Source organism: Bufo gargarizans, chromosome 6 (genome assembly GCF_014858855.1).
Source record: "Bufo gargarizans isolate SCDJY-AF-19 chromosome 6, ASM1485885v1, whole genome shotgun sequence".
NCBI classification, from domain to species: Eukaryota; Metazoa; Chordata; class Amphibia; order Anura; family Bufonidae; genus Bufo; species Bufo gargarizans.
The window spans coordinates 147,430,221-147,444,670 of record NC_058085.1 but is presented as its reverse complement, the minus strand read 5'-3'; the positions used below and the strand labels follow the sequence as shown (position 1 = coordinate 147,444,670).

Below are 14,450 nucleotides of genomic sequence, written 5' to 3'. Positions count from 1 at the left end.
ATCCAATAGGAGGCTCATAACCATTTGCTTCGTTAAATCCAGGTGGTGACTTTTGTTTTGGGACAGGCAGTGTAAATGATACTATAGGCCAACAGAGAATGTATAGAATATATATGGATTTGTATGAAGCTCAGAAAATCATGGAGGCTACTGAAATAAATAACGTCAGGACATTAGCACCGTACATCGCCTAGGAGTGAATCAAGAAAGTGGAAAACCTGACGCAGCGTGACAGCGAAACCCGGGTCGGGCGATACCGAAGTGTGCATATCATTGTTTTATGCGTTTTATCAGAGATACTGTTGTAAGTACAATAAATCTTTGCATCTAAGGCTACTTTCACACTAGCGTTCGTCGGTCCGCTCGTGAGCTCCGTTTGAAGGGGCTCAGGAGCGGACCCGAACGCAGCCGTCCAGCCCTGATGCAGTCTGAATGGAGCGGATCCGCTCAGACTGCATCAGTCTGGCGGCGTTCAGCCTCCGCTCCGCTCGCCTCCGCACGGACAGGCGGACAGCTGAACGCTGCTTGCAGCGTTCGGGTGTCCGCCTGGCCGTGCGGAGGCGTGCGGATCCGTCCAGACTTACAATGTAAGTCAATGGGGACGGATCCGTTTGAAGATGCCACAATATGGCTCAATCTTCAGGCGGATCCGTCCCCCATTGACTTTACATTGAAAGTCTGGACGGATCCGTACGAGGCTATTTTCACACTTAGCTGTTATATGATAAAATAATGCAGACGGATCCGTTCTGAACGGAGCCTCCGTCTGCATTATTATGATCGGATCCGTTCAGAACGGATCCGATCGAACGCTAGTGTGAAAGTAGCCTAACGGTGGCAGTCTGGGCTTCACTATTGTTGCGACCTTTAATTAACCACAGGAATGTTGGAGAGAGGAGGGATCCTTGGGTATACCCCTTGAAGATCTCGTGCCTTTTGTAACCTGTACCAAGGGAGGAGGTGTATCAAGCAGCGCGGTTTTCTACTTTCTTGATTTACTTGCTTCTGTGATCTTCCCACATTGCATTGAAAACAGCGCAAGATCACAAGATACAGATACGTATACTAGTGACTTTTTTTACTGTGAATCTCCTAGGAGTGCACTGCAGTCAGCTCTTGTTAAGCCCTTCCTCCCCTGCACAGAAAATAGTCCCTCACACACAGTCCCAGCGTTTCCACTAATAAATAACACTATGGTATATAATACCCGGTCCTCCAATTTCCTTCTCCACCGTTTTTTTTTTTAAACTCGTTTTATCAAAGAGAAATATGACAAGTATGGCACACAGAATATCACAGTGACCCTCGCAGGGGTCATTCATAAATGCAGATACAATGCACATTAGAGGCTAAGGTAACAATCAATCAGCTAGAGTCATCTAGGCACGACATGCACAATAGTTGCACATACGATACTATTATGGAACATAGACTTACAGGTACATAACACATACAAGTGAACACTTCAGCTTAAATAGTTCATACAAAGCTATCCATCAAGCCCAACCACTTGCTTCGAAAGGGCTAGTAAGGGTCGCCGGCCGCCAAGTATTGGCGCGTTTCGTGCATGGTAAGTGGGGACGAACACCAGTCCCTGTCAAATTTTTGTGGGCATCCTCTATGCTTATAGACTATATTCTCCATAGAGACCGTGCTATTCACTAAGGAAAGCCATTGACCCTTTGTGGGGGGAGTATCACCCATCCAACGCAGGGCAATCGCCTTTCTGGCCATAAACCGTGTTTTTCCAGGAAGATCCTGTGATAGTGTGACCAAGACTCTTCATCCACTATACCTAGGATGCACATCTTGGGGCACAGCTGCAATGTTGGAGGCACCAGGGCCTTGAGAATCTCCAGTACCGATATCCAATACTGATGAATAGATGGGCAATCCCAAATCATGTGCCAAAAATCTGCACCCTCCACACCGCATTTGTGACACCTGCAGTGATCCATCCTGCCCATCTTGTGGAGCCTAGTGGGAGTTAAATAACTGTAGTGTAGAATAAAGAGCTGGATCATCCTGTTATTAATAGAGGGGGACACTCTAGTTGGAGCTATTAATTCTCCACTGGTTAGAGTAAGAAATAGCTATTTAGAAATCAGGATGAATTACGCTGGGTTCACACCTGAGCGTTTTACAGCGCGTTCCTACACGCTGTAAAACGCACAACAGGCAAGAACCAATGATTCCCTATGGGAATGGTTCTCACCTGGGCGTTTTACAGCGCGTACGATCGCGCTGTAAAACGCCCGACGCTCAAACAAGTGCTTGAGCTTTTTTTTGGGCGTTTGTCGCGCGTTCCCGCACATAGAAATTCGGGAACGCGCGACAATGTGTGAACGCCAGTCTCTGTATGCGCGATTGTAAACGCCCGTACAATCGCGCATACAGAGCGCTCGTTTCAGAACGCTCAGGTCTGAACCCAGCCTTAATGAAAGGTGCCTGGGCTGCTCATCTATAAGAACAAGAGAAAGCAGGAAAGTCACTGATCTGGTTAGTCAACCACTGAATGCAGGAGACCAGACTTTCAGCCACGTGAGAAAAAGGAGGCACTACCATGTAACGTATGAAAATGTAACGTACAATATTTTTATTGCATGTAAATTGCAATACTTCATTTTAAATGCTCTATTCATTGCCTAGTAATACTTCTCGTGGGATAACTCCTTTTACATGTCAAACTTTTTCATAAATCAATAGTACTAGCGAAAAAAGTAAGCTTCATAATATATCTTATGACCAAAAAATACCTCTTTCTCCACTTATTACACACCTCTCATACTCTCCCCAGCTTTCTGCACTAAAGACTAATAGTTAATAGCTCACTGAGAAATCAAGATACAGCCCATAGAAATTTATGGAGATGAGGGGAGAAGCTGCTGCAGAGTGAGCGGGGCAGAGAAAATAGAGATGCTGCTGAAAGCTTTAAAATTACATAAGTATACTTTCTACCTCTTTTTAGAGCTGGATTCACAATTACACTGTTCATTAATGCTGCATAATGATATACATGCTGTTGCTGCTGCTTATATGGGGTACTACCGAGAGACAGGGGAACAGGATCTCCTCTTCTCTATGTCTGCTGTGTATGGAGACATCATAGCAGTTAGAGTAGCTCCACAGTGGGCAGAGGCTAACATGCCTAAATGAAATTACAATGTGTTTCTTATTAGCCCTTTCCCTTCTGTTCTTCTGCTAGTGCACTGTAGACAGATGAGTGGTCCCTGCATCACTCCACGTGACAGCAGATATGCACAGATTTGCCCTGGATCCTCCACAATAGCAGTAAACTGCATCTGAATGAAGTTGCTCAAGGACCAGAAAGCTATACATTTTTAAATAATATCTAAGACATGCTTCACTACAAAGCCATTCATACAGTGATGGCACAGTTTAGCAGTTCATTGGCACCAAGGTATTTCAGAAGCAATTTACATGGTGACTAGAGAAGAAACAGTGGAAGTGGTGCCAAATAATCACCCAAACATTCAATTATGAGACCGACAGCCATCACCTCACAACAATTTTATGAGTTTGGCAGCCAAAGGGAAAATATTTTCAGGACATTCATTTAGTTTTTTTTACAGTTACCAGCCATTTACTAAATAAGCAACTGGATCGCTCAACAACCTAACTCAAATGGGTGGAGGAATATTTCTGCTTTCAATTTCTAAAAAGCACCAGAAAATAGCAGTCACAACCGGATTTGTTTATCCTCGTTTACAAGCACTTTATTTTTTGCTTGTGTGTATTGTATATCTAGAGTATGAGAAAGAAACCAATCATACTGGTCTACTTTATGTAATGTCAGACATTTTGATGGGGGCTTTGCTTTTGCCTTGATCATCTTCATATTGCAAATATACCATTATTATTTATGTATACTATAAAATCTTGTAGCACGAGTCACAAAACTCAGACGCTAAGCAGATGGCTAAATGATCTTTGTAGGAGTGAAATTGTGTTTCAAAAGATTTACAATTTATACCACTTCTTACTATAACTGGGAAAACAAGTGTTTAACACACAATGTTTCTATGCTGTCAATATCTTACAAAGTGAAATGAATGCATGGTAGAATAAACTAGAACTTGCGTCACCAACTGCTCATGTGGCCTGAAAAGTACAGGTCGTCTCTCAGAGAGAAGAGTTATCTGTTCAATTAAAACTTACGTATGCAAGATCTTCAATCTGTAACCCTGTAACAAAACTGTATAGCTTTTACAAAAAGAGAGCAAACATGGCAAATGAGAAAAAACTGATCATGGTCTGTTTACCTTATTTTACCGTGTAGCTCCATGTGGACCCCTTTATTCAGGGTCGGACTGGGGTTTCTTGGGCTCACCAGAGGAAATTATTCTAGGGGTCCAACCCTAGTGGCAAGTTATTAGCTCCAAAAGGAGCTCCCAATGTTATTTTTTCTCCTGGACGTTTGGGGCACATTATAGTGTCAGAGCCTGGGCCCAACATGGGATTCTGTGGTACTCTGGTGGGCCAGTCCGGCGGTTACCGGTAAGAAAGCCAAACATTTGTACTGTCTTAATCTCAGAAATCATTATAATAAACCCTCTCATTATTGTAAGTGAGAACTACATATGGCTCGCTCAGTCATCTACAGACTGAAATGAAACCACCCTGTGGCCAGATTATTGGGAGCACTTAACGGCTTTCATCGGAAAGTAATTGTAAGCACAACTCAGTTACTGTTCAGTGTAATGTCCTTCAGATTCCCGATCTTCTCAGCAATGTGGGCACATATAAACATGTAACCATGTTCAGCTACCAAGCTTAAATGCAACAGGTCATCCAGTTTCATAGGTATAAATCCAGTGACAGACACCTTTAACCCTTTAAAAGGGTATTCCGGTAAAGAAATGTAATTTTTGAAAAACTCCATTAAGGCTGCAAGCTGTGACCCAACCAGAACCCATACCTATACATATAACCAAAGCTTCAATTTACCTTGCAATCTATTTGTATAGTTTTCATTTTGTTTTATTACTTTAAAAAAAAAAAACTTTGAAACAATCAAAATTTTTTTTGCATCGCCATTTTCTGACATCTATAACCTTTTTATATTTTGGTCTACAGAGCTGTACGAGGGCTTGTTTTTTTGCGGAACGAACTGTAGTTTTTATTGTAACCATTTTTTGGGGTACGTACAACTCTTATTACTGTTATTCAACTTTTTGGGGATAATAAGGTGACTAAAGATTGTGAATTACAGCGTTTATTTTTTAATATTTGTGCAATTTTAATATTTTTATATGCATTTTTAACTTAAAATGTTTAGCCTCCTCAGGGGGCTATAATCTGGGATCTTTGATCCATTGTCCCAATCACCATAATAGAGATCTGTTATGATGAATGGCATTCTGATGTGCTGCCTACTGAGCTGTGCCTCATACACAGCTTTGCAAGGAGATTACCACGGCAGGCCTGGGAACCTCCAGCAGGCCCTAGGCTGCCATGGTAACCAATCGGAGCCCCACGATTTTCCTGTTCATAGTGGCCAGTTGTCTGCTGTATTATACAGCCGCCACCCTCCACGTAAGGAGCTGGCTCAGTGCAGCAGCCTGCTCCATACAATTCCCTGTGCATAATGCCATACATGTAAGGGGTTAAATCATTATCTGTTATACATCACCTGTTACTGTGCATACATTTCTTATAAAGCCATTCCATAAATTATGTACATTGCAATAATTAATTAAAACACGTTTCTTTTTGTAGTTTTCCTTTAGCACATTAAATTGCTGAAACCAAAAGGTGAAAGAGTAGGAGCCCGATGAGCTTCTAGGAGATGCTTTATTATTCAAATTCTGAACATAACCTGCACTTCTTTGACATGTGTTCTGCCGTCCAAGTGTGCGCAGCTACAATAGTCATTTTTGATAAATTTAACCAGAGATGATGATCACTTGAATGGAGCTCAGCACAGTGTGGATTTAGTAAGACTTGATGTCAGAGAACCAGATTTGTAGTGAATTAAGTTTGTTGAAATGTTGCAGGAAATCTGACTTTAGCACAAATTTGCAAGTTTTTCTGGTTTAAGCCAATGATAACATTCCCCCTAAATGTACAGTGCTGTAACTATGAAACAAAGAGGACCTCTGTTTCTGCTGATCAGCAAGGGTCTGAGCTCCACCCAATAAGGATAGCCTATCAAAGTTCTTTGAAAGCGAGGGCAGAAAGAAAGGAATAATCTATTCCATGTCTACAGTAACAAGAATTTACATTAAAGGGTCACTGAGCTTTCCACATACTTTTGTAATGTCAAAGTGGCATATCAAAGGTTTTGATTGGTGAAGGTCTAAGCAATAAAACTTTCTAGAATGGAAAGCTCAGTGCCCCATTAAACAAGCCACAGATTTTATTTTTTTTGCATTTTTTCATTGAATTCACGCTTCAGTAATGGATTAGCAGCTTTTATACTTTTTCATCTTTTTTTAACACCAAAATGGTTGACAGAACATAACCACAAACAGTATATAATTTACCCTTTTTCACTTGAATCCACTCCTGATTTTGGCTTAAAAGCTGAAAAAGCTTGTCTCCATTATTCTACATAGTAGAATATACACTGCCTGTCCCCCAAAAAAAGCCTTTAGCTTTGATTACGGAAAGCGTTTACTGCGGCATTGTGTGTCGATAAGCTTCTGCAATGTCACAAGACTGGAAATAAGTCTTGTGACATCCAGTGTTGCATTCATTTTTCACCAAGATCTTGCATTGATGATGGTAGAGTCTGACTGCTGCGCAAAGCCTTCTCCAGCACATCCCAAAGATTGTCAATGGGGTTAAGGTCTGGACTCTGTGGTGGCCAATCCATGTGTGAAAATGATGTCTCATGCTCCCTGAACCACTCTTTTACAATTTGAGCCCGATGAATCCTAGCATTGTCATCTTGGAATATGCCCGTGCCATCAGGGAAGAAAAAATCCATTGGTGGAATAACCTGGTCATTCAGTATGTTCAGGTAATCCGCTGACCTCATTCTTGGAGCACATACTGTTGCTGAACCTAGACCTGACCAACCCCAGATCATAGCACTGCCCCCACAGGCTTGTACAGTAGGCACTAGGCATGATGGGTGCATCACTTCATCTGCCTCTCTTCTTACCCTGATGTGCCCATCACTCTGGAACAGGGTTAATCTGTACTCATCAGACCACATGACCTTCTTCCATTGCTCCAGAGTCCAATCTTTATGCTCCCTAGCAAATTGAAGACTTTTTTTCTGCTTTGCTTTACCGATTAGTGGTTTTATTACGGCTACACAGCAGTTCAGTCCCAATCCCTTGAGTTCCCTTCGCATTGTGCGTGTGGAAATGTTCTTACTTAGCCCTGAGTTTTACTGTTATTCTTCCATTTGATTTCAAACGTTTAAGTGATCGCCGATCACGATCATTCAGGATTTTTTCCCCGACACATTTCTTCCTCGAATACGATGTGTCCCCACTATCCTTGCAGTTTTTAATAATGCGTTGGGCAGTTCTTAACCCAATTTTAGTATTTTCTGCAATCTCCTTAGATGTTTTCTCTGCTTGATGCATGCCAATGATTTGACCCTTCTCAAACAGACTAACATCTTTTCCACGACCATTAGATGTGTCTTTCAATATGGTTGTTTAAGAAATTAGAAGCAACTCATTGCACCAGTTGGGGTTAAATAACTTATTGCCTGCTGAAAGGTAATTGCCCATGCAGTAATTATCCAATAGGAGGCTCATAACTATTTGCTTTGTTAAATCCAGGTGGCAAATTTTTTTTGGGACAGGCAGTGTACATAAGCAGAACACATCAGTGCTAATGTTTGCTTTATGAGGAAAAGTCTATCGCTGCTGTGATGTGTATGACCATTACAAAGCCAACAACTTAGACATTTGGAAAAACAGAATACATACTGTGTAAAGCCAGCCATACGCATTAGACATCTGTCTCCCCAAAACTACCCCAAAAAACTACCAGGTCAAGCGTACATGCTTGACACCTTTGGCTGCAGAATATCTCCTGTAGGAACAGGGGATTGAGCATGTCTATATCAAAGATGCCTAATTCTTCTTTGCCCCAATATCTGATAATGTGAGACTGCCAGGGTGACCATGAACATTTTAGATTGTTGTCTGTTCCCGATTAAACCTTTAGGTTCTGGAGACTTCATCTAATGTATACAGCCAGTGTAAGGCCATGTCTACATCAACTAATAGCTGCTAGCTTGATGACACAGTAGCCAACAGGAACGGATACTAGCATAACTTTAGAGTACTCTTCAACAAAGGATAGTGAGGATGGAAGAATGGGAAGAAGGCTTACTAACTTCAGGCTACACTGATACCAAGTCTAGTCATAGAAAAACAAGCAATGAACCTCTTTGAGGTCAATGTTTCAATGTCAAATATATCTGACACTAACCACCACATACCTTTATCGAGAGAAGCTCCTGCCATGTGGTAAAAGCTCAGAGCTGTGTCCACATCATTGATGTTCTTCAGGAAGGTAAAGAAATTTTCCACTTCTGGAAATGCCAGGCCCTGGAAAACAAAAATAGTTTTGTTGCACTTTTTACTCTCCATTTCTTATTTTTAGAAAACTTGGAAAAATCACCAGTAAAAAAAAATAAAAAAAAATAAAAATCAATGAGGGAATTAATCAAGCCCTGCACTTCAGAATTCTGGCTTCAAAAAGTCACAAGTAGGGTTTTTTGTGACGTTTGGGGATCAATTGGGGATTGGGGGGGCTGACTGACTACTGTGTCATTATTGAATTCAATAGGCCCGATTTACTAATGTGTCTGCTCCAAAAATGTGTCTATAAAATGGCTCAATTTGGTGCAACCAGGGGTTCTATACTTGCTCAACGGTGGGTGTGGCTTAGAAATGGGTGGAGCTTCAGATGAGAAAGGGTGGGGCCTAATAGGGCACTCTGTTGTAAAATGTGTCACAAAGTAAGCTGACCAAAAAGTGTCCATCTCCTGAGCCACTGTGATAAATCTAGTCCAGGTCTAGACAGCTGGTCTAAGCTTATGCCATCTATTGGATTAGTAAATCTGGGCTAATGTGTAGACACACTAAGACTCTAACCTCCCACATTTTATCATTAAACTCTATAGGGATCTGAAGCTCTATAACAACACTCCAACCACAATTAAAAAATATAAAATTAATATTACGAGATTGTTTTTTACCTCTGTCAGAAACATAGCACCCCAGGCACTATAGCAATATATTAAATCAATTACACCAGAATGTTGGGTCTAAATACAGAAAAAATAAATAAATAAATAAAAGCAGACATTGCCTGTCACCTGCTTTTTGGGCATACACATGTCTGTATGGTCAAACAGCACAGCAACCATGCCCCTTCCTTTTGTACATTTTCCGTTGATTGTAAAAGACATATAATACAGTGTGATGTATGCAAATACTTGGAGTCACATAGGTGGAGCGGAAGCCTTGCAGACTCAGAGTCATTTCTGTAAGCCATGCCTGCTAATTGAATGCCCTCTGGCCAAATCAGTCTATACGTGACGGCAAATATAGAAGAAAAGTCCATTTAGAATTTATTACATGCTGTTTTGCCACGGAAATGGCTGTCGATTTCACCCTCTCATTTACAAAGGGAGATGTCAATGGTAGTGATCTGCAGTTTAAATTGACGTGATGTAGAGGTCAATTTATGCAACAATTTTTTTTTCCACATATTGTGGGAGATGTATCAATACTGGCGGATCCATCCGCCAGTCTAGATCTCCCTGCGCTGGCATGAGATGTGCCTGATTTGTTAAGAGGCAAAAGCATCTCTGCCCTGCTGTGCACCTACAAATGAAGCCTACGCCAGTTACAGGCTGGTGTAGACTTCAGCTATAACTTCCGCTATTTTCTGGCGAAAGTTATAGTAAATGTGACGGTGCGAAACCATGCCCCCTTCTGCTAAGCTAGGCCCCCTTTCCTCTGCACTTTATAGAAGCGCAAAGAAGCTCAAAAAGTCGCAAATTATGGTGCACAGATGCCGTGCGCCATAATGTGTGACTTTTTTTATGCAATCATTTTGGCATAAAAGCATTGATCAATGTCCCCCCAGTGTGTAGATAACATTTCTTAAAATCTCATCCACTCTAAGTACTGTACAACGTTGCGGATTTCCACGACAAACGGTGGTGTATCCGCTTGTGTGAACATACTCTTACAGAGACAACACGGCAGACAGCAGTCTTACACTGCCAAAGCAATTTTAATCTATTAACATTTTAGCAAGTTGCTGACAGCAGAACAATTGCAATTGGGAATGAGGACAATTAAGTGATCGCATCCTGCTGCCTTAAGGAAACCGATATTAGGTAAGTAGTAGAAACTTGTCAGTATGTAACGTTTTATAATGTGCATAATCCGCTTGGTGAACTAGTCCTCGGAAAAGCACAGGCGTGCTGCTCGGAGCAGAAAACCACATCACATCAGTGCTGAACTTCAGATCATTAAAAGAAAGAAAGAAAAGATTTACTGTGAACATGAATTATATTTGCAAACGCCGTTTCCTCCTCCAGAAATAGGAATCTAGAGCACTCCTGTAATAGGAGATAAGAAATGCTTGGTTCTCATGCTATTCAGCAAACTGGCTCAGAATGAACCTCAAATGAAAAGAAAGAGTTATATAGCAGCATTAATGGGATTTCAGCTCTGCCGGTCTTTACAAGCCTAAAGGATAGCGCAGCATGAGAAGGACAATTGCTGAGCATAAGACACGAGCTTGTCTGACCCCAGGCTGCTGACAGATCAGAGGAATACAGATGTGGAAATCTTTTCATGCCTTCTTTTGCAGTGTCCACTGGAGGCTTATATTGGTAGGTTGCCGTCAAAACAGGCCAAGGATCAGCAACCTATAAATTCCAACCACCAGTACGCACACAGCTGTTCTAAAAACTCCCGTAAAAGTGAAAGAAGCATGCTGGGAGTTATAGTTTCACAGCAGCTGGAGTGCCACAGGTTGTGGACCTTTGGTTTAGGCCCCATTCACACAACTGTATTTTTGGTCCGTACGTGGTCCGCATTTTTTTGTGATCCGGATGCAGACCACTTTATGAGAACGCAAAAGATCTAGAGAGCACACCGTGTGCTGTCCGCATCCGTATATGCGTTCCACAGCCCTGCAAAAAATAAAAAAATTAATGGAACATGTCCTATTCTTGTCTGTTTTGCAGACAAGAATATCATTTTTAATATTGCGGGAATAGTGCAAGAACAATGGAAGGGGAAAATGCGGGATGCACGCGGCTGATGTCATGTTTTGTGGATTCAAAGTTTGTGGTCACAAAACGGACACGGTCGTGTGAATGGTCCCCAAGACGTACAGTAGATCCTACAGACTCCTATCCACATATTACTTGTTGTGCTATTCCATACAGCACAAAAATGTATACCAATGTATACTGGCTCATTGGCGGCTGTAAGGACACTCTTTAGGAGTGCTTTAGGTGAATGGATGCCTATAGGTATGCTTGATGATGCATAGGGCAAATTACCACTGCAAAACACAGTAAAAAGATACTTTAATAGGGTTTTCTGAGATTTTAATACTGATGACCTATCCTTTGGACAGGTCATCAGTATCTGATGGGTGAGGGTCTGACACCCGGGATGCCCGCCGATCAGCTGTTTGAGAATACCCAGACACTCCTGTAAGTGCCATACACGGTAAAGAAGCTGTGCTTGGTATGACGCCCATCTCTGCCCTGTACAGAGAAAAGGGCTCCAAATTTTTTTATAAAGACCAATTGAAAAACTGATTTTTAGCTCAAAATGAGTACGGTACAATGCAGTAATAAAAAAAAATACCCCCAAAGATGTACATAGCCTTTTAGAAGTCAACGTTCTGCCGAAACCTTTCAGACCCAATTCCACTAATAGGGCCTCATGCACAAGACAGTATCAGTTTTGTGGTCCGCAAAATTAGGATGCAGTCTGTGTGCCGCTCACTTTTTTTTTTTTGCAGATCCATTGACTTCAATGAGTCCGTGGTCCACATTTTGCAGATATATTCTATCTTTTTGCTGAATGGACATACAGATGGGGAAAGCACAGGCATGATCCGTGTGCTTTCCGTATCCCTAAGTCTCTTCTGCAAAAAATGAGGACCACAGTGGGTCAATGGGTCCACAAAAAAATGCATATGCAGCAAGGGCGGTATCCTCATTTTGTTGGTCCGCAATTTGAGAACAGCAAAATACATAGTCATATGCATTAGGTCTAAACTGCATGTAGAAAGCAGAGGAGATGAGCTACTGCTAAACACATCTGTCCCTGTACACAAAGTACAAGAATGACTATGATTCCCATGAGTTCTATGGTTGTGACTACAACACATTACCAAATATAAACTCCCATGAAATGCACATAGCCTAGTAAAAGGTTACAAGAAATACATAGAAAACTTTATTTCCCTGCAGTTTCCCTGCTCAGTGGCAGGGGTGTAACTATCCTAGTGGCAGATCATGCGACTGCTATGGGGCCCAGGGCAGGAGGAGGCCCAGATAGGGACATCCCCTCTTCTACTGGGGGTGAAAACTTGGTCAGGACTCTACCCTCTAAAGCAGGGGTGGGCAACTTCCTGCCTGCGGGCCGCAGTCGGCCCCCGTGATCAATTCATATGGCCCCCGGCCCCTGACAGAACATACGGTAAAAATGCTAATGACCGCTCCCATTATTGAAGCAGTTATTAACATGCGGGAGACAAGGGAGGCGAGCACAGCACTGCACTGGCTGTCCTCACCTTCCCTGGTCTTCTTCCGGCCCGCTCTGTGTCCTGGACGCTGTGCGCTGTCAGGTCACAGTACAGCGCGGCAGGAAAAAGACCAAGGAGGGTAAGTGAATCTGCCAAGTGGCAGCACTGTCCGGAGCTGGAGAGGCAAGTGGACTGTGGAGTCCTGCTCATATTTTAGGACAGGTTGCTGGCAGTCATTTTAAATCATTACCGAGAACCCTTTTAGCCAGGGACTGTAATTTAAAAGAGGTTTGTTCTGAGGAAATGCAAAGCGTATTATAGAAAGGTGTCCATGCTGGTCATAGCAGCCAACTAGAATTCCATATCAGCTGATACCAAAGGTGTCTACTGGCTCAACCCTTCACAGAGTCTGAACCATTGAGCTAACATTTCATTTTTACACTATTTTAAAGGCTTTTTCCCAAAAAATGAAGATTTATCTGATCATTCAGAACTCACACATAACGAGTCTGATCTGAGGCTGAGGCAGGCTGGGGGGTTTGATAGAAGACTGATTTGAAGCTGATGGAGGTGGGGGCAGATCTGAGAAAGGGACAAAGACAGGGACAGTTGCGAAGGAAGAGGCAGGTACAGTGGCAGAGTGAAACCCTCTCTGGATCCCCATGGGTTTAGCTTGGCTGCCATTAATGCCAAATACTGTAAAGAACTAAATAAATAAGATTCTGAACTTAAAAATGACACTGCTGTGTGTGGTCAAAATGGCGCCTGTACTATATGTAATAAATCTATAGTGCAGGCACAATTGAAGTGCAATTTCTGTAACTTACCCCCAAGTCACTTAAACATTTGACTGGTATATTTGGTCAAACATATAAGTTGAGAATTTTGTGTGGCCGGCGAACGATGTTACAAATATCCAAATGGCCCTCAGCAGCAAAAAGGTTCCCCATCCCTGCTCTAAAGTAACAAATATTAGCAAATGAGGCAGTGAAAAAAATTGCCCAATTGTCACTGAAAGGAGTTTAGGCCGAAACCCTTCTGTCCTGTGTGTGGGGCCTGGTTTGATCCTTGCTATGGGGCCCTTACTTCTCTATGTAGGCCACTGCTCAGCGGTCTGGCTGATCTAAGGTGTATGGGGGTCTTATGACTCTCCCTTAACAGAGGAGGTCAGGGGGAAAGAAGGACTAGGCAAGTTCTATGCCAGATCCCTTTGCTCCGGCATGAGATAGGCCACCATCAGGTGTCTGGCAGAGACCTTCTCCCCAAATCAACTGTGCATGTGTATGGTGGAGTCAAGAGGATATGCTAAAAGAAAACGGGATAAAAAATAAAATAAAAGAAAAATGAAAAAACCCTCACCCACATCCCAGCCACTCAAGTGTTCACCGTCAGTGGTGACCTTTGCAGTGATGACCATGTAACCACTGAAGCCAATCAATGGCGGTGATGCGTCCACACAGAGCACAAGACTACTGAGGTTAGTCATTAGTGGCTGCGGTCACATAGGTTTAAGGGCACATCATTGCTACACCAAAGTAAACAATGACTGCAAGGACCACTGGTGTAGCTGCGCCGGAGTAGCAGGAGGATCAAAAGATAAGTAGTGATTTTTTGTTTATTTCTGCATATTTCTTGCCGTTAGAAAATGTTCACATTCCAAGACAATCCCTTTAACTGTTTACTAAGTCTTTTGTGGACAGAATAGCTTTGTGATGGAGCAATAAAGC

General features: G+C 42.4%; 1 protein-coding gene across 4 annotated transcripts in view; it reads right to left on the bottom strand.

The window, feature by feature from the left end:
• MICU1 (mitochondrial calcium uptake 1) overlaps positions 1-14,450 on the bottom strand; it is a 262,988-nt gene that overhangs the window by 45,921 nt on the left and 202,617 nt on the right. For all 4 annotated transcript variants that reach the window (XM_044297988.1, XM_044297989.1, XM_044297990.1 and 1 more), the window contains one exon: positions 8,432-8,540. In XM_044297988.1, the coding sequence (XP_044153923.1) occupies positions 8,432-8,540 (109 nt within the window). The remainder of the gene's footprint in view (positions 1-8,431; positions 8,541-14,450) is intronic.